The sequence below is a fragment of the Cynocephalus volans genome, chromosome 16, assembly GCF_027409185.1.
Source record: "Cynocephalus volans isolate mCynVol1 chromosome 16, mCynVol1.pri, whole genome shotgun sequence".
Taxonomy (NCBI): domain Eukaryota; kingdom Metazoa; phylum Chordata; class Mammalia; order Dermoptera; family Cynocephalidae; genus Cynocephalus; species Cynocephalus volans.
Genome location: NC_084475.1, coordinates 17,127,158 through 17,149,382, shown reverse-complemented (window position 1 = coordinate 17,149,382; position 22,225 = coordinate 17,127,158). Strand labels below are relative to the sequence as shown.

Sequence of the window (22,225 nt, the reverse complement as noted above, 5' to 3'; positions counted from 1 at the left end):
TCAGACTTGCCCCATAAATTGAAACCTAGACTTAGTACCAAGCTGATAGCACTTTTTATGTTTTATTTTTCTAAAACGCAGCAATACCATGCCCCTACTGATGAGGTTAATTGGTTTTCTTTGTCGGTTGCCTCTTTCGAGTCCAGAAGCGAGCGTTGGTTGCAAGCTTGTTCTGCGACTGCAGCTCCGTGTGATTCAGTCACTATGGCAGGGCCTGGGTGACATTCAGGGCTTTTGTGATTACCAGTGACCTGGGCCCTTCACTCCTTCAGGATGAACGCAGCAGCTCTAAACAGCACGCCTGGATTACTCAGAAAAGATCCCAGACCCCCAGACTCATCAGACCCTGAACTTGAGAAGCTCCTGACTCCAAGGGCTCAGAAGAAAGAGAATCTTGCAGTGCTCTGCACTTCAGCCAGGCAGAGCCAGGCCTGGAGGGGAGGCCGCCAAGGCGAGCTGGGGTTTCCAGGGAGGAGAGAGGAAGGATTACACCTGTCTCTGCTCCAAGCCCCCAAGGCTCCCATCTCCCTGTGAGGAAGAGCCAAGCCCTCCCTGGCAGCCTGGCCCACCTTCACCCAGCCGTGTCACCTGTATGACCCGTGTCCTCCTGTCCCCTCGCTCGCTGCCTCATCGTTTCTTCAGACCCGCCAGGCAGGGTCAACCCAGCCCTTTACTGGGACTGTCCCCCCAGCCACACAGGCTTGCTCCCTCTGCGCTTCCAGGGACTGAGCGTCATCTGTAAAGCCTTCCCCGGCCGCCCCATTTCAGTGTCCCAACAGCCCCTGCCACCTCTGCCAACCTGTGTGCAGAGCACTCAGGGCCAACTGCAAACTGCATCTTTTAATTACTTGCATCTGCTTGCTGGATGTTTTATTCATGTTTATATCCCCAGTACCTAGACTGGTGCTCACCAGATCTTTGTGGAATGAACGAAGAGCAAATGACTCCTTGTACATATGTGGCAACTGCTTCCTAAGGAAAAGTTTTGGCCCCGGGCAGTTGGCCGGGGCGAGGGAGCCTGCAGGAAGCCAGCCAGCTTCCTCCTTCTAAGCAAGGTTTTGATGAGAAGAAAATACAGCACCTGCAACATAATATTTGGGTTCTGAGTTTACATCCAGAACCTTCTTTCTTTCGCCCAGAGAGAACCCTAACCTGAGAGGCATTTTCCCCCCCTTGAGCCCACATCAGCCTGATAGCATGTGACAGCCACCAGCTGGGGGAGGTAAAGGTGGCCTGGCTTTTCCAGCTGATGGACAGGATGTGGAGGTGTCTGAGGTTCCTGACATTGGAGGGAAAGAGAGAGAAACACTTCTAGAATAGTAACGGAAAAAGAAAAGACATCTGCATGATTTGCTGATCTGTTTCCTCCACTCAGTCCTTTATGCATCGATGGAGGTTAGAAGAGACAAGCCAGCCGGCCTCTGTCCCCAGGGCTCTTCCCGACACCTGCTGGGTTAAGGGACCACTGAGATTCTCTCACCAGGATTCTCAGCTTTTCTGCTCTGCCCTTCAGCCCAGCGCCTGCGGTCACTCCACGAATGGGTGCTGGCTTTCCTCTGTCTACCCCCTGCGCACCCTCATCAGGCCTCGAGATCTGCCCTTCCGCTTGTTTGCAGGAGCTGTGAGGTCTGCTCTCAGAGGCTGGCAAATGTGGCTGCACCTGTTCAGTGATGAGCATTTCAAACCACTGTGCCAAATCCCGCGTCTCGCACACCCCATTGTGGGCGGGATGCATTTTTTCGGATTTCTAATAACTGCAGGGGGAAGAATGGAGAGAACCAGCCTGGCTGGCATGACACCTGCCCTCTCCAGCCCAGGAGCAGAAGGGCCAGGCGTCCCTGGAGCCCCGCACCCGGCACAGCGTGCTTCCCAGAGATAAGCGCGCTCCCTTGTCTGACTGATGGCCACTGGTTAATTAGCACAGCAATAATGGTGGGCTTCAAGACAAGGAGGAAGGCCTTGCAGACAGCAGCTTGGCAAGAGCCATTTGGCAGAGAGGGGCAGACAGCGCTGTGGACGCTCTACCTGGCTGGGGAGAGCAGGCTCACTGGGGGATCCAGCCATAGTTTTCGGGGTGGGGGGTGCTAGTTTCTCTCTGGCTGTCTCATTTTCCTCTGTGTGTCCCCATTTCAAGGGTGAGATGGAAGGAGCTGTGGGATTGAATGGAAGGTGTGGAACAAGGTGGGGTCCAGCCCCCTCTGAGGGCACACATGGGGCCTGGCTGCCCCCCTTTGACTGTGGGGCCTCTCTGGCCTGGGTGTTTCCTTTAAAACTAACAAAGGGAGAGGGACTCCAAGTTTGCGGGAGGGCCCCGGCCTCTAAATCCCGGTCTCCTCTCCGCAGGAGAGGGCTTCTCCTTTAAATACAGCCCTGGCAAGCTGAGGGGAAACCAGTATAAGAAGCTGATGACCCAAGAAGAGCTGGAGGAGGAGCAGAGGTAGGCCAGCTCTGCGGAGCCCTCAGCCCATGCCCTCCACATCCAGGCCTCCTGCCAGCTGCGCCCCCACCCACCATGCTGCCTTTTCAGTTTAGGGGTGCTCTCCTGTCCTGGCAGTATCCCACCAGGCTCAGTCACCCCTGGAGGAGGTCCCTAGGGCCACTTGTCAGAAAGAGGCAGTTGGCGATGGGAGGGGGAGGGCACCGGAGTCCACCTCCTGCATTCTCCCCACCCCCACCATGGCCCTGGAGAAATGCGATGCCAGGAAAGTCTGGGGCAGAGCCAGCTGTCCGCTTTGCGTAGAGCCTGCCACAGGAGCAGTTTATCACTGCAGGACACGCGGGGGTCTGGGAGCTCATCCATTCTGCAGTCCCCCCACCCCCTGCCCATAGGCCTGCGTATCTGATCTGTTCTGCTCCATGGAGCTCTGAGGCCAGCGCAGCTGTGCAGCTTCTCCTGTTTAGGATCGGGCTGTCCCCTCTCCCTCACCAGTTGGACCCCCCCCCGCCACATACCCATTGGGCCTCTCTCAACATTTTCTCTCAGCTCCGTCCTGCCAGGGTGGTGAAGAGCCCCAGAGGCAGCAGGAGAGCCCAGCTGTGCTGCACGTGCACGCCGGCTGCCCTCTGCAGTGTGGCCTGGAGTGTCCTCTAAAGCAGACATCTAAATGCTAGGGCGCCACTTTTGGAGCCCGGCAACCCAGACGGGCTTGTGAGGCTCACCCCCCTACTCGGGAGCATAAGCTAGCCATGTAGGGACAGAGCAGATAGGAAGGTTTTTCTGGAATGCAGGACTCAACCACATTTTTGTGACCGCTCCCCAGGCCAGCCAGCATCCCTCCAACATCAGAACCGCTCTGCCCACAAGACTCCCTGTCTCCCTCCCGGTGCTGGCATCAGCTCTTTCAAACCTCAGCAGGAAGGCTGTTCACCCTGGGGGTGGAGGGGGGCGGCCCTGTATGCATAGCTGGCTGGAGGACCTGCCAGTGGAAGTCCTGACTCCTCGGGCACTGAGGACACTGCCTCTTGGTGTGACTGGGTTTGCTGCCTTTATATTTCAGGATTGAGCTGACCTCTGACCTCACTTCCCTGTAGCAAGTTCCTTAGGTCCTGGGCCACAAATATTCTTGCAAATCCTTTTGGTAAGGAGATTGCTTTCTTAGACTAGTGGTGCTTCCTTCATACTGTCTGCTAATGTGTCCCCGAAACAACTGACGTGGTCTGAACCTCCCCTCCTCCACCGCCTTCATAACCGATGAATATGTGTATGTGCCACCTGAGCCGCGCCGTTCTTCTCAAGCATGAGGAATCACTGCCAGAAAAGGCCCCTTTCCCGGAGGTAGAAGTTCCTGGGGGCTAAGTTAAGTCCCTGGTGGGCCACATGGGCCAGATGGTTGGGGTGCTACTGCCCCATGTGAAGCTGGGGGACCCTGAGGGCTGTGGAATGTGGATGCTGCCCCCCTGCAGCCTCGTGAGGTCACTGACGTGGCTTCAGTCCTGCCCTGTGAAGACAAGGCAGCTGATTAAACAGTTCACAGCAGACACCCTGAGAACGGTCTGTGCCTGTGAGTTGGGGGACAGGAAGGTTTGATCATCAGAACAAAGGCTGGCAGACTGCAGCCCGGGGCCATTGTAAATCCAGCAAGTCTGGACACAGCCACACTCATTTGTTTTCCTGTGGTTCGTGTTGCTTTCGTGCCGCAACGGCTGAGCTGAGTAGTTGTGGCAGGGACCGCATGGCCCACAGGTGCTGAAGTAGGATCTGGCCCCTTACAGAAGAAGCGTGCAGCTCCTAGACAGGGGGCTAGAGAGGGATTGACACACCTGCCATCCCTGAAGGTCCCTGTGGACAGAGGCTGAGACAGGACCGTGGCCTTACTCTGTCTGCACAGATTGATATACGGTGTGGATGTGGAGGATCGTTAGGGTAGGAAGGACCAGTTAGTGGACTGAAGGCCAGGCCTCAGGCTTGAGCTAGACTGCCACCACCACATGTTCAGGGCTGAGACCTAGGAAATGGGGAGGGGAAACCCCTTCTCTGGTATTTTCAGAGAGAGCAGATCCTCCGTTGCCCAAGAGGGCCTTTCCCAATAGGTGCACCATTCACACTTGGCTGTCCTGTGGGATGGAGACTGTGCCTAAGGGGCTGCTCTTGGGGTGAGGCAGGAGTGCCCAGCTCCTCATCTGCACGCTGCAGTTACACTGTGGGCCTGAGTTGAGAAGAAGGGGCTGGGGACTTCCTGGGGCGGAGCTGGAGTTCATGCTCATTTCCATTACCACCCCCACCCAGCATGCTCCCCATGGCTCCCGGCATGCCTCTGACATCTGCTTGGCCCTTCCCGCTTCTGCATGTGGCCGGCCCTGGCGTGGCCCTGTGTGGGGCCCCCTTGGTGCCACACCACTTCTGTCCCTCCTGTGGTGATGCTTGGGGTTGCAGAGGCTGGTAAGTTTGGCTTTGTCTCTCCATCTTCAGCACGATAGTTCCCCCAGGGGGCTGGGAGAGCTGAGGGCTGTAAGATAGTCCCGGTCCCAGCTGAGTCCAGGGAACTGCCCTGAAATTGTCACGTGAAAAATAACATGCATGTTATTGTCAAACCCTAGAAGCACAGGCCAGCGAGCAGGGTGCTCTCTTCTCTGCCTATCAGATTCTTCCCTTCCAAACTCTGCCTGTTTCTAATTCCTTTCCTGGCACTCAGGGTCCCCAGTCAAGTTGCAAGCTAGTTAACAGATAAATGCTGCACGCCCCTAACTTCACATTTATTAGCTCAGCCAATGGATCTATATCTAGAGCTTAAATCTTTAGCAGTTGCTTTTTGCAGCATTCCCCAGAAGGCTCAATTTGCAGGGTTTCAGGGCGTGGCAATTAGGAAGTGGGACTAGAAGCAGCAGGACCCAAATTAGTTCTCCCATGTGTCTGCTTGGGCATTCTCATCCCTGTAATTGCTCACAGATGAAATTCCCTCTGCCAAGAGGGTGGAAAGTGGGCAGGTTTGTAACTGCAGAGGTGGCAGCTGCTTAAACCCTGATTGGCGCTGTGTGCCCATCTCCTTGGGTTTTCCCTCTGGGCTGCAGGTTGACATGATTTATTGGCAGTGGCTCTGGGGGAGCCGCTGGGTTCCCACTGCAGCTTCTCTGGGAGGCACCACCTCCAGCTTTAGCGTGTGCCTGGGACAGTCGGCCTGCAGGCTGGAGACAGCTCCCTTGAGCAAGAGGCCTCCCCCGCAACCCCCCACCCCCACCCCGAGCTAGTGAAGCTGGAGAGGCTTGGCTGGCTTCATAGCTTGGCAGGAAAAAGAAAAGGAAAAGCACAGCTGTTGGCTCCTCTCCATGAGTTCTTCCCACCATCTGGTCCCAGAGGGAAAATGGAAGCCAAGACGTAGGCTACATTGGCTCTGGCAGATCAGGACCTCTGCGGGGCCCCACACTCCTGTGTTTGAAGGTCAGCAGGGCTGTCCTGACTGTTCTGGGAATGGACACAACTCTAGAGGAAGGTTTTTCATATGGCTTAACGGAGAAGGGGAGGAAGAGACAGAGGAGCCACAGCGATGGGCTAGTTGTCCTGGTCCTTCCCCCTGACGTATCCATGAAACCAACGGACCTGCCAGTGTGACTCTCTAGCTCCAGCTAAAAATGCACGTTGACTCTGACTTCCAGGAGAGGGCACCAGAGGGACAAAATCAGACCCCCTGCGTTTTCCAAGCCCCACTCCTGTGGGCTGGAAACGTGTATGGTTCGTAAAAGGTGGGCACACAGTTGGCTGCATCTGGGAAAGAACATACTGTAGGATTCCAGTATCCCCAGATGGGACCAAACCCAGCCAGCGGGAATCAGAAATTATCCAGGTGATAGGAATGTCAGCAGCGCGACCACTCAGCCAGAGATCAGAAAGGCCCAGAAACCCAACTGCCCGAGTAACTTAAATGTCTCCAGAGGCTGAGGGCTGGGGCTGCACGGTCCCAGCGGGAGCTCTGCAAGCTCCCCCGGCTTTGCAGCCCAGACTATCTTGCTGCAGCGATGAGAAGCAGACCGCGTGTTTGAGAAACCAGCGTCCAGCGCAGCTTCTGCAATTCCAAACGTTCTCCTTCCTCATCCCTGTTTCCCCCTTTCTTTCACACGGCACTTGTGAGATGGAATGAGTAAAATAAATTATCTTTTTCTCCCTATTTCTCTTTACAGAACTGAAGAATAATGAAGTTATCCTTAGCCTCCTCCTACAGGCTTTTTCCTTTTGGCATCTTAAAAGCTTGAGAGATAACATGGAAACCCTCAGAGAGGAGCCCGCGCAGGCTCCCGGGGTGCATCCTGCGTCCATAAACCTTCTGAGATAGAGACCCTCTATCAGGACTCTTCCCTGGCTAGCAGGATCCTGGCAGTGCCCTTGGCTCTGCCCTGTTTAGAGATGTTCATCCCCGTTTACGTGGGTCGCTTTGTTAACAGCTAAGCTGAAGGGTTTTAAGGATTTGAGTTCAGATCCTGGATTTGGGGTTTTTCTTCCCTCTCAGACTTACTCTCCACATATCCTTCACGCCTTAGATACCACCGGTTTCAGCAGCTTCAACATTTTAAAATCAGAGTACGACTTCCTTCCAGCCCTCCTCCTTTTGCCCTCTCTGAAGCCAAGAGACTGAGGCATGTCACAGTAGAGCTCTCCTGTGCACACCAACTCCAACAGGGACGGTCCGCTGTCCCCCTTTCCCTTGGGGCCCACTTCTCTTTCTCTCTGGCTGGCTCCATTATGGGGGATGAGAGGCGCCATATTGATTCTTGGGCAGCAAAGAACCATGCCAGGTATTGACCTGACATTGCCCTTATTTTTCAGCTAGAGGAGACATGGGTCCAGCCCTCTTGTTGCTAAGAGGCCTTCCCACTGGCATTCTTACCAGCTCAGCCGGTCTCCACCTTTGCTTTTGCAGAGCAATAGTAATAGTGTTAGCTTGAGATAGATTTCTTGACTATGCCTTTTCCTAGAAGGTTTCATAGATTCGTTAGAATTTCACCAGATAATCAGATCAGTCTCAGATCAGTTTCTTGGAATTTTATATCTGACAATATTTGTACCATATCAAAGTAATTTGCAGTTTTAGATTTTTTGGTTAAAACTTTTTTTTTTTTTAAAGGAGTATGTTCATAGTAACCTTTTCCATCTAATGGAAGGCTGGGAATGTCCAACATCAAGCCCTAGGGCGTGCATTCCCTGGCCTCTCCTCTGGGCCTGATGCCTTAGGTTCAGGGTTTAGGGCAGAAGAGGCAACAGAGCAACAGCCACCCAGGCAATGACTTCGACACAGAGCAACATGACGAATACACGAATAGACACTCTTGTGTCCCCAAACAGCAATAGCAATGTCCCTGTGCAGGCTGGGATCTTATTTCTACAATAAGTAGCAACTCCCTCCAAGCATAGTTATCTAGGCATGTCTGGAAACTTGCTGAACGTGGCTTGTAGGCACCGAGCCTCAGGTACTCCTGACGGCTTGGATCTCTGTATTCAGCCTTTGTTCATCCAATAAACTTTCAGTAGATGATCTTGATTACTGTGTGTTTTTTCAGTTTGCTTTGTTTTTTAAAATAATCTCTTTTGAACCCATTAATTTGAGCTCTCTTTCATTTTGATGCCTGTTACTCTCCAGCTGAGTACAAAATCATATGTCCACCTTGTTGAAAATATGCAACAACCACAGCCATCAAAACCACACGAAATAATTTGTGTTCACTCAGGGAGATGCCAATATGTACGTGTGGATTGTGAGGCCATCTAAGGAGCTCAACACACACCCTTTCAGTTCACAGTACCCCTTTCTTGACATGGTAGGATACAACGTACATATTATAAGTTCCTGCTTCTCCAGATAGGGAAACGGACGTTAGTCATAACTTTCCTAGAGTGACAATGGAGGCTGGGCATTGGGACTTCAGTATTTTACTTCTAGATGCTGCTCTAGACAGAAAATCTACTGTTTGCTGGATGGAAGATAACGGGGCTGAGGAGGGGAAAGTTATAGCAGAAGGAATATGTTAGGAAGAGTGTAAGACCAGATGCTGAGACATCCTTCTAGGCAATGTTGGGGGTGCTGCTGGCCCAGAAGCTGTGCCAAAGTCCTGTGTTATGATGGACGTGTAATGTGACTACAGCAGAGCCAGCTGCAGAGAGGGGCTGAGAGGTCTGAGCCTGCAGTGTACTTCACATTCTCTGAAGGTACCCAGCCAGTGGTGTGGTGTGGTGTGGAGGGCAGGGGCTGCAGAAGAAAGAATCCAGGGTGCATTGCCCAGCCATGCTGACACACAAACAAAACCATACTGTACCTTGGCTCTTCCCGCAAAGTGTCACCCCACTCTTTTGTGTTTGTGCTATAGGAGTTGTCCTACACTGGTCAGATGGTGTGGTTGGGCCTCATAAAGATAACAGAATATTGCTCCCGAGTACAGTAAACATTAGGCCAGTCGTCATCCATGCCCATTCCCTGATAAGAGGGGTAGGACCACCACTGGCCATAGGGTGTAGGTGTAAACTAGGAAAAGGCACGCCTTTCTCTGGGCAGTGAAACCCCACAGGCTGGATTTCAGCCGACCCTTGTCCCTTTGCCAGCCACCCTGGTGTACACATCTGTATGTTCCCACAACCATGTGTGCCCGTTTCCCAGCCAGTGATGTCTTTTCTTCCTGCACTTTTGGCTCATCCCTCTAAACTAAGGCTGTTTCTAACCTATTTCTTCACAGGATCTCAAGCCACTTAATGGAACCTATCTTCCTCCTCATTACCTCACTGTGAGATGTGCAATCAATAATAAAATGAGGCCAGAGGGGAAACTGAGACATGGAGAACCTAAATGATAACTTGGGGTCCCTGAACCTCCATGGTGAACTTGAGACTCAGCGTCCCAGTTTTTAGAACCCTCAAGTTGAGTGTGTTAGACCAAACCAGCTCCTGTGTTTTAACTGGGTTTTATTTTTGTTTTATTCTTCTGAAAAACAAAAGCAGAAACAAACGAGAGCAAGTCCTTCGTCCGCTGGCTGTGCAGTGTCTCTCTCTGTCCCTTGGGTCAGGAGCATCTTTCTTCTCTGTATCCTTTCTTCTCGACAGAGTTCAGAAAGAACAGCTGGCCGCCATCTTCCAGCTCATGAAGGACCGCAAGGACACTTTTGGCGAGATGTCCGATGGCGACGTGCAGGAGCAGCTCCGGCTCTACGACATGTAGCCCGCCACCACAGGCGCCACCAGCAAGACGCCCACACCGCTGTGCCGTGCCTCTCTCCTGACCCCTGCCCCGAGCTCTTGTCATTTTCAGACTTGTTGGCTTCACTTTATCTTACAATGTAGAGGTAGACGTATGTTATATACAGATTTGCTCAGTTCTTACACTTTAGATATCATTTTACAGGAATCAAGATTGTTTTCTTCAGAGGAGAAAATCCCTGACCCCTTTGGCTTCTGCTCGCTGGTGAGGTTCCAGCTGTTAGCTAACCTTCTGAAGCCGTCTTCTGAACGAAATATTCAATATCCCACACAGACCCAGGGCAGGCAGCAGTCCGGGAGGGCTGATGTGAAGGCTTGGTGCTCAGCCCCAGCACACAGTGTGGAAAGAATTCAGGGGTTCTGCAGGGAGGATCAGTACCAGTTCTTGCTACCTGAGTGTCTAATCTAAAAACACGACACTCTGTTCTGCCTTAGAAGGATTTCTGGATGCTTCCGCAACTGTAGGGAAGCAAGCAGTAGGGGACATTCTTTTAGCAAAAAAGTCTGATTCAAAGACTTGCCTCCTAGGGGCTGCCAGTAAACCTAATTGGTTAGAGCCTGGCATTTCCAACACTAAGATCAAGGGTTCAGATCCCCATACTGACCAGCAGCCCCCCCCCAAAAAAAAGAAAGAAAAAGCAAAGACTCATCTTCCATCCTGGGACAAAGCAATGGTATCAGAGTTAATGTCCTCAAAGAGTTTCTCTCATGTAAGCACGAGACTTACTCTGAATATAACTAAGACTTATCTGAGCACTTAGAATGCCGCTGGAATTATGCTGTAGATAGAAGAAATAAAAAGTGCAGCATGGTCCCTACCTTTCAGGAGGTTAAAGGCCTGTAGAGAGGACAGGCCCATGTGCAGGGAATGAGTATCTCATCAGAAAGCATTCAATAAAATGCCAAAATGATCTTAAGGAACAGTGCCTGGGACATCAGAGGGGATCAATCATTTTTGTCAGTGAGTGAATGTTACTAATGGAAATAACAGTGGTTCTTCACGCCACACAGGTCCTGTTTCTGATCACCCCGTGGCAGGAAAATTCACAGTTCTCAAGCAAACTGTGTTAGGTGGGTATGCAAAAGAGAGAACCTATGACAGTTCTTAGAAGCATTTTTTATTTGCTGAAATAAAGCTAATTCAACACACTCATGTAAAGAAGCAGTGGCATTTTACACACCTTGTTAATAATCAGGGGGAGTAAACTTCCTTTCATCGGCTCTTGCTTGCTAGAGAATTTTCACCAACCCCTCTCGTTTGTTACTGTCATTCCTTCTGCTTCTGTGTTGACAATACTCTGCATCCAATCACGATTATATCCAATCGTCAGTGCTTTTTGCTTTCTTAAAAATTATCTTCATTTTTGTTTTCAATGCTTTTTTTCTTTTAAATTATTTTAATCTTTTTTTTGTGAAATACTTCTTAAATTTTTTATGATATAAGAAGTGTTTTTCCCTTTCTCAGGCCCTAGGGACCCCTTACGTGGTCTTATCTCCCCATCCCCTAAACGCACATTAGCAGGGCAGCGCAAACGCTGGGGTTCCTGCTCTCCCCCGAGGCTGCACTGCGGACTTGGACCCTCTGCTGCTGTCTCTGTCTCCCTCTCCTCTCCTTGTGCCTCGGGCCCTACTTTCTCATTATACCGAACAGGAATGACTCATGTGTACTTGAGTCAAAATCCTCATGGCTATGGGAAAAGAAAAGTGGAGGGACTTTGGTGTACTTGAATCAGCTAAAAATTTCCTGATGACAGAGAACAGAAAAGTCCACTTAACTGGCTTAAACAAGATGGAGCTATCTCACCCGAGAAGTCCAGAGATAGAATGGCTCAGGCCCAGAATGGTCAGGGTTCAAGCTGTAATTCTCTGCTCAGTCTTCCTTGTGTTGTGGGCTTTTGTTGCAGACTAGCTCTCCACACGGTGACAAGATGGCTGCAGGAGTTCAGGTGTCACATGAAGAAGCTTGCACCTGTAGGAGTGAGGGAACTGGTCCAGAAGCCAACCTCTGTTCAGGTTCCAACTGGCCAGCATATGTCATGTGCCCGTGCTTCAGCCAAGCATGGACAAGGAGGTTGGGCCACTGTGGTTGGTCTAGATGCCTAGGGCCTGGGGCCAGCATCCCCTAAGCACATGGCCATCTAGATGAGGGGGTAACTGAACCTCCTTGGGGCTCTGTGACAAGGCAGGGAGGGATGGGTGTTGGGGAGACACCAGCACCACCTGGTGTGGTGCTCAGGTTTCCTGTGAGGTCCGGGAGGGGGCCTGGTGGGCACTTGGAAGCCAGTATTTGCAATACCCAGCATACTCCTCCTCTGGGCTGGGAGTCTGCTGCTCAGGCCCCACACCAGGCACTGGACCCTTCATGAAAATATAGCTAGCTCACTGTGGCTGCCGGATGGCTCTCATGCGATTTCCAGGTAAGTACCAGCTTCTGTTATGCCATTTCTGCCACCTCATCTGCGCTTGCCCTCATCAGCTTACCCGGGATACTGAGATCCAGTTCAGTGGAGGCTTCTCTTCCCCATCTAAGAAAATGCCTCACTGCCTCAAGTCCATTTTTAGCAAGAAGAGTCCTCTTAAAACTAAACTTATTTCAAACTGACACACCTGTGCCCCACCAGATATCAATATTGCTAAAGGTCAGGAAAATCAGAGTGCCTTCCAAAGAATGTACCTGCAGATTCAGAACCCATCCTTAAAAGTTTCCTGGAATCAGTAGCAAGAACATAACACAAAATTATAACATTCCACCCTGTAAGCTGGAACCAAGAGGAAATACCTTATTTGTTCACCTGTGTCAAGAGGAAGAAAGGTCAATACCATGAGGGCCACTAAAAGCATAACAGCAGGGCAGGAGGGAGGGAGCAAACATGAGGAAAGACTTCTAGGTGGCAGGCCATGGCAGAACAGCATCAGTGTGTTACTGCCACAGGGGCCGACAGAAGCTGGCCCAAGCTGACCTCTCTCCAGGTCTGGGGTTGAGAGAATGTTAAGGTGCTCGAAGCATCTGCCGAGCAATGGGAACCAGTCTCAAAGCCTTTCAGTCTCCTGCACTCCCCTCACCATTCTGCTCTGGAACCCTGCCCAGGCTGGCCTGCCCAGATGACACAAATAGCAGTGGCTTGTCACTAGTCACACATCTGCAGTAATGAGAACTGTCCATAGACAGTTCCTGTTTACCAAACCTTGCTTGCTAGAAACTTCTCAAGGCCTCCATCCCTCAAATTATCCATTGTATCTCCACCATCTGAACAGAATTAGGGGGCCCCTCACTTCCTGTACTGAAGGTAATCGCCTTTTCCAGTGGCCATGTTGAAGAAAATGTTCAATCTAAGCAGCTTTAGGAGGTACTTAAAACTGAGGACAAATTTTTGGTGAACTCCCAGTGCACACAGCTCTTCCCCTCCTGGGTTTGGATGATTTGTGCTGGTTTTTTTTTTTTTTTTTTTGGTTAAAGATGACAGGTAAGGGGATCTTAACCCTTGACTTGGTGTTGTCAGCACCACGCTCTCCCAAGTGAGCTAACCAGCCATCCCTATATAGGGATCCGAACCCGTGGCCTTGGTGTTATCAGCACCACACTCTCCCAAGTGAGCCAGTGAGCCACGGGCTGGCACTTGGTTTTCAACTTTTTAAAATCTGAAAATGTAAATAATTTTCCTAAGACCAGATCTCTTTAAGATTGTTTTGTTCTTCCCAGTCTGATTATAAGAAAATACATTTGTTCAAAGGACTTCTCTCATGGGCTGGCCGGTCAGCTCAGTTGGGTAGAGTGTGGTACTGATAACACCAAGGTCCAGGGTTTGATCTCTGTACCCAGACAGCTGCCAAAAAAAAAAAAAAAAGCAAAAAACAAAGGACCTCTGTGTACTCATAGCTTGACAGAGACAAGTTTATCTTCTGGGAAGCTCTCTGAGCCTGGAAGAAAGAGCGCAGGACAAGACCTCAGCTGTAAGCATGGCGAGGTCCAGGCAGACCAGGCCACATGGCTTCTGAAAGCAACAGAGTCATCTATGTGGAATGGGGCACTGATGGAACAGCAGTGAGAGGCTCTACCTCTATCTGAGCCACGCCTACAGGATCCCTGCGCATGGTAGAGACCCATGATCACCTGTCAGCCCTGTCATCCTAACCAGATCCATGTCCGGTTTCTACTCCTCCTCACTGCAGGGGAGGTGGTGGATGGGAAGGCCTATTACTTTAAAGCAAGTAAAAGGTGTTTCCCAAGGGGCCAGCCGGTTAGCTCAGTTGGTTAGAGCACGGCCATATAACACCAAGGTCAAGGGTTCAGTTCACTGTACTAAAAAAAGCCACCAAACTAAAAAAAGAAAAAAGTTGTTTCCTTTCTCTTCTCCTCACAACCTCATGGGAGAGGTCTTCTTAGAGAGAAGCAGAAACCCCCAAGGACCACCCAGCCAAGCATGTCTTTCAGGGTCTAGTGCTGGGTCCCAGGAAAACAACGGCCAAGACTGGCAAATTCCCATTGCCACAGATTTTTTGTTTTTGTTTTTTATTATTATTGTCACTTTATTTTTATTCTATTTTTCCCTTCAGGGCTTCCACCAGATTTTCCACCATCATCACCTCTACCTTTATGAGTAACCATTTTGATCAGTTCTGTTATTACTGTTTCAACATTTTAAAGATGACCGGTAAGGGGATCTCAACCCTTGACTTGGTGTTATCAGCACCACACTTTCCCAAGTGAGCCAAGGGCCGACCCTTCAACATTTCTTTTTCTGTTAATCTTTTTTTCTTCTGGTGGCTGGCCAATACAGGGATCTGAACCCTTGACCTTGGCGTTATTGATGTCAGAGAAGAGGGTCTGGGGGGCAAAGTAGTTGACCTCAACCCACCCTGTCCTCTTACCAGGTTCTTGACTCCTCCTCCACAGGAAAAAATTCAAGAGCAGAGTCACAGCAGAAAGTGAGAACAGGTTTAATATAATGAATTGGAGACACAGATTTCAGAGAGTTAGGCCTAGTGCCAGAGGCTGCACAGGGCCCACACCAAATTTAATACAAAAGTGTGAAATACACACTCATAGTTTAGTACAGAGTGCAGGCTGGCTCAAAAGAGTGAGCAGCCACCTGCTAAAAGCAAGCTTGACACACGTTAAAGCACACACCCCTCAGGCAGCAAAGTGCAGGTTGGCCCCAGGAAAATGAGCGACAACCTCGCCTTCTAGCAGGATTTGAAAGACTCCCGCAGTGGGTAGTCAGTCAGTTCAGGGAGACCCTCCCAAGGAACAGCGAGACCACGGCTTCGGATGCAAAAACAAGAGGTTTATTGAACACACAGGTACCCGGGCGACTCAGTCTTTCGAAAGACTGGCGCGCCGAGTAGAGCTCCTGGGTCCTTTTTATAGCAAAAAGCGCGGGTACAGAAGCGAGAAGCAAGGTAATTGGTTAGTTTAAATCAAGCCAGGGGTGAACTTCGGTCAAGTGGGAGTCCTTGAAACAGCTGAGGGGCACTCTTGAAACTTTAACTGACTTGTCTATTTCTGGGAACTATCCGCCCTTTGCCTCGGGCCGGGGCCCAGGTGCATAACCACAGATATCCTGTTTGACTCTGTTCCCCTTGTTTCTTAACTTGACTTTTTGGCTGTATTTTCCCTATACCCTTGTAAAAAGCACTTCCTTCATTCCCCCATTTCTCTTGTGGATCGCTCTAATCTTAGAGCGGAATTAAAAGTTATCTTCGCCATTTAAGGTTTGGTATTTTTGCCTAAGGACCAGAATCTTAACTGCACTTACCCTATCATTGATGAATTGGACTAGTCTATTGATGACGTAGGGCCCAAGGGTGAACAACAGAAGGAGGAGTAATAGGGGCCCGGCGATGGTTGACAGTAGGGTGGTCAACCAAGGGGAGTTATTTGATCTGGTTATAAGCATTTTCATAGTTTGAGTCAGGAGGCCTGACTCTTTTAGAGGCCGGTGCATCAATTTCTGGAATATCCCAAGCCTCGAGACCCGCCGCCAGGGCACATATATCAGGGGTAAGGGAGGGCCACCAAGTCCAAAGGGGGTGGACTTCTGTCTTGAACCAGACAACCTTTCCAGTTTGGGACAGTACCTGCCAGGTGAGGGTGTTGGGCTGGTTAGGGTTATTACTTGGTAGGCTTGCTCCGCCGCCGCCGAATGCGCAACTTAAGAGGATTATCAGTCCTCTCCAGCTCCCAGGATTCATCTGGTACGGAGGGTGGCGCAGGCTTGAGGTGAGAAGCATGTACCCAGGCTGCAATGCCATCAACTTTTACTGCGGTCGGGGTGGTCAGCAATACCAGATACGGGCCTTTCCACCGAGGCTCAAGGTTGCTGGGTCGATGGCGTCTGACCAGCACTTGGTCTCCGACCTGGAACGGATGAGGGATGGCCACGGCACCTGGCTCGTATACCTCCTTGATCTGGTCCCAGATCTGGGTTTTTACAACTTCTAAAGCCTTTAAGTGAGTAAATAAGACAGGAAGAAAGTTATCATCGGGACCCAGTGTTCCTCCCAACTCAAGTATGGGGGGGGGTCCCCCGTGGAGGATTTCATAAGGGGTCAGACCAAGCTGGCCAGGGGTATTCCTGGCTCTGAACAGCGCTAAGGGAAGGAGGGCCACCCAGTCTTTTCCACCGGTCTCTAAGGCCAATTTAGTTAAGGTCTCTTTGATGGTTCTATTCATTCTCTCTACTTGACCTGAGCTCTGGGGCCTATACGCACAATGTAATTTCCAATTTATTCCCAGTTGTGTGGCCAGTCCCTGGCTTACCTGAGCAACAAAGGCTGGGCCATTATCTGACCCGATCACCTTAGGGATCCCGAAACGGGGCAGGATTTCTTCTAGTATCTTTTTACATACAGTCAGGGCCGTTTCAGTTTTGGTAGGGAAAGCTTCTACCCATCCAGAGAAAGTATCTACAAATACTAGCAGATACCTGTTCCCATACCGGCCAGGCTTTACCTCTGTAAAGTCTACTTCCCAGTATACGCCGGGTCGATCTCCCCGTTGTCTTTTTCCGGTCTCTCGGTAGGTGGTAGTCGCATTAGTCATGGCACAAGCCGGACACCGATTGGCGACTTCTTGAACGGTGGACCGGAGATTCGGGATGGAGAGGCTGGTGCGGCTCGTTAGTTGAAGGAGCTTTTCTGGTCCTAAGTGTGTTAGCTGATGTAACCGCTAAATGAATTCTTTTCCCTGGTCAGGAGTGAGCTCTCTTGGCTTGGTCCTAGCTTGAGCAGGCTCGATTGGCTCTTGAAGCTTTATAGTTTCTGCTAGCACCCTGACCGACAGGGCGGCTTGTTTTGCAGCCTCGTCGGCCCTCCGGTTCCCGGCCGCCACAGGGTTATTTCCTCTCTGGTGGCCCGGGCAGTGGATAATGGCGACCTGCTGTCCGTGTAGATGTTGATGTTTTTTCCTTCGGCTAGGCGTAATGCCTGCGTCAAGGCGATTAGCTCGGCCTTCTGGGCTGATGTCCCTTCTGGCAGGCTGCTTGCCCATACCGTCCGTTTGCCATCTACGATGGCGGCCCCTGCTCTCCGCTTACCTTCCACAATGAAGCTGCTACCGTCTGTATACCAGGCAGGCACTCCGGGCAATGGCTGGTCCTTCAGGTCCCGTCGAGTCCCAGCTTCTTCAGCAAGGATTTCTGAGCATTGGTGTACTGGGGTGGATTCTGACTCGACTGGTAGTAGGGTAGCTGGGTTCAGGACAGCAGGGGGCGCGAAAGATATCCTTTCGTTTAGCAGCAAACTCTGGTAATGAGTCATTCTGGCATTGGTCATCCACCGATTGGGGGGCTGCCGCACAATACTTTCGAGGCTGTGGGAAGCAATCACAGTCACATTTTGCCCCAAGGTTAACTTATCAGCGTCTTTGAGGAGGAGTGCCACTGCAGCAACCGCTTTTAGGCAGGTTGGCCACCCACTGGCCACTGGATCCAGTTTTTTTGATAGATAAGCTACTGGCCGTCGCCATGGTCCTAGGGTCTGAGTAAGCACTCCTCGGGCTACACCGGCTCTTTCATCTACGTATAGAGTAAATGGTTTGGTGAGGTCTGGGAGAGCCAAGGCGGGGGCAGACAGCAAGGCTTTTTTTTTTATGTGGTCAAAAGCCTTTTGATGCTCCTCAGTCCAGGTAAAAGGAATGTTTTCCCTTGTCAGGGGGTACAAGGGTGCAGCCAGGGAAGCAAACCCAGGAATCCAGAGCCTGCAGAATCCGGCAGTACCCAGAAATTCGCGGACCTGCCTGGGGGTTGTGGGAGTAGGGATCTTCATAACTGTAGCTTTCCGGGCCGGGGTCAGCCATCTTTTTCCCTCCTTGAGCAGGTACCCCAAATAGGTGACCTCTTTCTGGCATAACTGGGCCTTTTTAGCTGATACCCGGTACCCCAACTTACTCAGTTCCTGCAAGAGCTTTTGTGTCCCTCTTTTGCAGCCTTCATATGTGGGAGCTGCCACTAGGAGGTCGTCCACATATTGGAGTAATATGACCTGGGGGTTGAGAGCCCTAAAAGGAGTTAAATCCCGGTGGAGGGCCTCGTCGAAGAGAGTGGGTGAGTTCTTGAACCCCTGTGGCAGCCGTGTCCAGGTCAGCTGACCAGCGTTACCTTTTTCTGGGTCTCTCCACTCGAACGCGAACAGTGGCTGGCTGTTGGGGTGTAGTTTGAGGCAAAAAAGGCATCCTTGAGATCCAAGACTGAGTACCAAGTGTGACTAGGCGGAAGGGAACTCAGGAGGCTGTATGGGTTTGGGACTGAGGGATGAATGTCTTGCACCCTTTTGTTAATTTCTCTCAAGTCTTGGACTGGCCGATAGTCATTGGTCCCTGGCTTTTTTACTGGTAGCAGAGGGGTGTTCCAGGGCGACTGGCAGGGCACTAAGACCCCTAGGTCTAAGAACCTTTGGATGTGGGGTCTGATGCCTTCCCGGGCTTCTTTAGTCATTGGATACTGTCGGACGGCCACCGGTGAGGCACCCGATTTCAGCTCTACTACTACTGGTGGGACGTTATTGGCCAGTCCCATACCTGTCTTTTCTGCCCATACGGTGGGAAAAAGTTGGAGCCAGGATGGGTCGATGGAGGGAGAGGCCGGCTTTTCATACAGCCGGTATTCTTCTTCTAGGTTTAGGACCAAGCACATGGTAGAGTGATCTCCCCATGTTACTTGTGGGCCCTCTGTAGAAAACTGGATTTGGGCCTTTAGTTTGATCAGAATGTCCCGGCCCAACAGAGGAGCAGGGCACTCAGGTATGACCAAAAAGGAATGGGTCACTTGTTTATGTCCAACCTTTAAAAGTCTTTGTGTGGTCCAGGGGTAGACTTTGCTGCCGGTTGCTCCTACTACGACTGTCCGCCTGGACCCTACCTTCCCCATGGGTTGGGTCAACACCGAATGTTCAGCCCCGGTATCGACCAGAAACTCGATGGGGGTCCCCTCCACTGTCAATGTTACCCTAGGTTCGGGGAGGGGGTCCGAACCTTGACTCCCCTAGTCGTCTAGGGATAGAACCTTGGCTTCTCTGATGTTCTTTTTCCGGGGACATCCTCTTGCCCAGTGACCCTTCTCTTTACAGTACGCGCATTGGTCTTTGTCTAGAGGGGGTCTTCCATCCCTAGGTGTTTTCTTTGCCCGGTTGCTCAGGTTCCCTGTCTGCCTATCTCTAGACCCTCTTTCACCTACCACTGCGGCCAAAATCCTAGTCAAGTTTTTTTCTTGGCGCCTATCGCGCCGTCTCTCTCTCTCTTCTGTCTCTCTTTTTTCTCTTTCTTGTTTTTCCTCTTCTGTCTCTCTCTTGTGGTACACCTTTTCTGCCTCTCTCACTAAATCTTGTAAGGAATAATCTTGGAGCCCCTCTAGCCTCCGCAACTTTTTCTTGATATCTGGGGCTGCCTGTCCGATGAAGGCCATTGCAACTGCCGCCTGCTGTCCCTCAGAAGAGGGGTCAAACGGAGTGTATCTCCTATATGCCTCCATCAGGCGTTCCAAGAAAACCGAGGGGGGTTCTACCGGTCCCTGCAAGACCTCTCTTACCTTAGCCAAATTGGTGGGGCGCCGGGCTGCCCCTTTGAGACCTGCCACTAGAGTCCGGCGGTAGACCAGAAGACGCTCCCTACCTTCGGCCGTGTTGTAATCCCATTGAGGTCGATTGAGGGGGAAGGCCTCATTAATGAGGTTCTCGAGTTGTGTAGGGGCCCCGTTGTCCCCGAGAACGTTCTTGCGGGCCTCCAGAAGAATCCTTTCTCGCTCTTCAGTGGTGAAGAGGATCTGGAGTAGCTGTTGGCAATCGTCCCAAGTGGGCTGGTGAGAGAACATAAGGGACTCAAGAAGTCCCGTGAGTCCTGCTGGTTTTTCAGAAAAAGACGGGTGGTTAGACTTCCAATTGTAAAGATCTGCTGAGGAAAAAGGCCAATACTGTAGAGGGACCAAGCCATTAGGCTCAGCTGGGGGCCCTATGGCTCGGAGGGGCAAAGCTACGGTGGAGTCAGGACCGGAGCCGTCTCTCGGACTGCGAGGTTGGCGGCTCCTAGTCCCCGCAGCCGGTCCCTCAGGGCTAGGATCACCGGGCGCTCGGCCTGGTGCCGATCTGTTTCCCTGAGGGGCCAGAGGGGGCAGCGGAGCCGCCGGGTAAGGTGGGGTTTCAGAGAGAGAAAATAGGTCATCTGGTGTCGGGAGGACGGGGGGTTGGGGAGGGGCGGAAGGCTTCCTTGTAGGTGGCCTTTGAGTATTTTCTGATCCCGAAACAACAGCGACTTTGCTGGAGGGTGGCACCCAGGGAGGGGGATTCTGGGCGAGGTCTTGCCATACCACGACACAGGCAACCTGGTCCGGGTGTCCTCCGGTCTCCTGAAAAACAATCTTTTTAACTGCAAAAATGACAGTAAGATCAAAGGTTCCCTCTGGCGGCCAACCTACGCCGAATGTGGGCCACTCAGACGAACAGAAAGTCTGCCATTTTCCTTTTTTGATCTCCATGGACAGATTGTGAGCCCTGGCTTTGACATCTTTCCAATGATCTAGAGTAAGGGAGAGGGGCGTAAGGGCACTTTGCCCCATCTCGAAAATTTCCAATAGGGGAACGACGACGCAAAGACCTATCACAACTAAGACAAAAAGAAACCAGAAACGGCGACGAGACCGAGTGCCGTAGAAATAGAAGAAAGAGTCCGATGGCAGAGCGCGCCTCCCGAGACGCGGTGAGACCAAAACACAATAATCCTCTGCCAAGGGGTCCACCAGGCGTCCCTGGTCCTCCCCTGATCCTGGGACGTCTCCCAGGATTGCCGGGTGGCGAGCCCCCGAACACGTCTGTTCGCTACCCGCACTTCGCTCCCAGAGCGACTAACCCGGAACAAACTGAAACCAAAATGCGCGCGCTCAGAAAAGACAGTCGAAATCACTGAGTCAGACACAGAGACGAGACACAGAAACGAGACACAGAACGACTGCTGGCCAGCTTACCTCCCGTTGGTGGGTCGGTGGTCCCTGGGTGGGGGTCTCCGATCCCGGACGAGCCCCCAAATGAAAGACTCCCGCAGTGGGTAGTCAGTCAGTTCAGGGAGACCCTCCCAAGGAACAGCGAGACCACGGCTTCGGATGCAAAAACAAGAGGTTTATTGAACACACAGGTACCCGGGCGACTCAGTCTTTCGAAAGACTGGCGCGCCGAGTAGAGCTCCTGGGTCCTTTTTATAGCAAAAAGCGCGGGTACAGAAGCGAGAAGCAAGGTAATTGGTTAGTTTAAATCAAGCCAGGGGTGAACTTCGGTCAAGTGGGAGTCCTTGAAACAGCTGAGGGGCACTCTTGAAACTTTAACTGACTTGTCTATTTCTGGGAACTATCCGCCCTTTGCCTCGGGCCGGGGCCCAGGTGCATAACCACAGATATCCTGTTTGACTCTGTTCCCCTTGTTTCTTAACTTGACTTTTTGGCTGTATTTTCCCTATACCCTTGTAAAAAGCACTTCCTTCAGATTCAGCTTTTATAATTTCTCTATCTAATATATGTTCACGCTACCTAATGAATATTCAGCTAAGGGGTGGCTCCCTATTATGCCGCATAGTCTTCCACATGCTCAGTTGGGCATGTTTATTGGTTAAATTCTATCGTATGCACTGAACATATTCAAGAATATTCTGTGCTCTTTAACATCCCTAGGGGAAGGTCATTCAAGGGATAAATTCCAATTTACTAAGCACCCAGCTACCAGGGTTGCGTAAATCCTTCTGTACTGAGCATGCCCAGTGCCTTGTGGTCTTAATTTTCTCTTGGTGACAAAAATAGGTATAACTAGCAATATTAACTCTCCTCTAGGGGAGGGCCTAGAGAAGGGGCTTGAAATCCAGAGGCGTGTCCTGAAACCCCAACCCATGCAAACTGAGCACCTCCTATCTCATTAGTAACACCTTGCTCTAACCAAGTGAGCTAAGCCGCCACCCTCAGCATTTCTTTTTGCCAAAGGTAAACAGCCTACGCACAATGTCTCTGCAGATGGATAACTCCACAGAAAATACTGTCACCTTCCTTCTTCCTAATGCCCCACAGTCCGCTGGGCTGTAAAATAAGG

At 51.2% G+C, this 22,225-nt stretch overlaps 3 protein-coding genes across 3 annotated transcripts in view; 1 reads left to right on the top strand and 2 right to left on the bottom strand.

Annotated features, from left to right (window-relative positions):
* The window catches only part of MXRA7 (matrix remodeling associated 7), a 29,442-nt gene extending 18,623 nt beyond the window's left edge, over positions 1–10,819 (top strand). Inside the window, exons 3-4 of the mRNA XM_063080616.1 lie at positions 2,344–2,437; positions 9,518–10,819. Coding sequence (XP_062936686.1) covers positions 2,344–2,437; positions 9,518–9,632 — 209 coding nt within the window. The 3' untranslated portion in view covers positions 9,633–10,819. The remainder of the gene's footprint in view (positions 1–2,343; positions 2,438–9,517) is intronic.
* Positions 10,812–16,712, bottom strand: LOC134364627 (protein NYNRIN-like). The gene is made up of 3 exons (XM_063080615.1): positions 15,787–16,712; positions 11,475–11,639; positions 10,812–10,968 (listed from the first exon to the last, which is right to left on the bottom strand). Exons 1-2 carry the CDS (start codon positions 16,710–16,712, stop codon positions 11,576–11,578), a joined length of 990 nt encoding a protein of 329 aa, XP_062936685.1. The 3' UTR covers positions 10,812–10,968; positions 11,475–11,575.
* A 2,357-nt stretch (positions 16,713–19,069) lies between these two features.
* On the bottom strand, positions 19,070–21,197 carry LOC134364630 (RNA-binding protein 25-like). Its single transcript, XM_063080617.1, has 2 exons — positions 21,121–21,197; positions 19,070–19,959 (listed from the first exon to the last, which is right to left on the bottom strand). Exon 2 carries the CDS (start codon positions 19,633–19,635, stop codon positions 19,150–19,152), a length of 486 nt encoding a protein of 161 aa, XP_062936687.1. The 5' UTR covers positions 19,636–19,959; positions 21,121–21,197; the 3' UTR covers positions 19,070–19,149.
* Positions 21,198–22,225: the final 1,028 nt, after the last annotated feature.

What these genes read in the sequence shown, in the direction of transcription:
- LOC134364630 (XM_063080617.1), bottom strand. Translation starts at nt 19,635, where the DNA reads ATGGAGGCATATAGGAGATACACTCCGTTTGACCCCTCTTCTGAGGGA.
- LOC134364627 (XM_063080615.1), bottom strand. Translation starts at nt 16,712, where the DNA reads ATGACTAATGCGACTACCACCTACCGAGAGACCGGAAAAAGACAACGG. An exon ending in CGGCGGAGCAAGCCTACCAA is followed by an intron (nt 11,640 to 15,786) that starts GTAATAACCCTA and finishes TCACTCCTACAG; the next exon opens with GTGCAAGCTTCTTCATGTGA.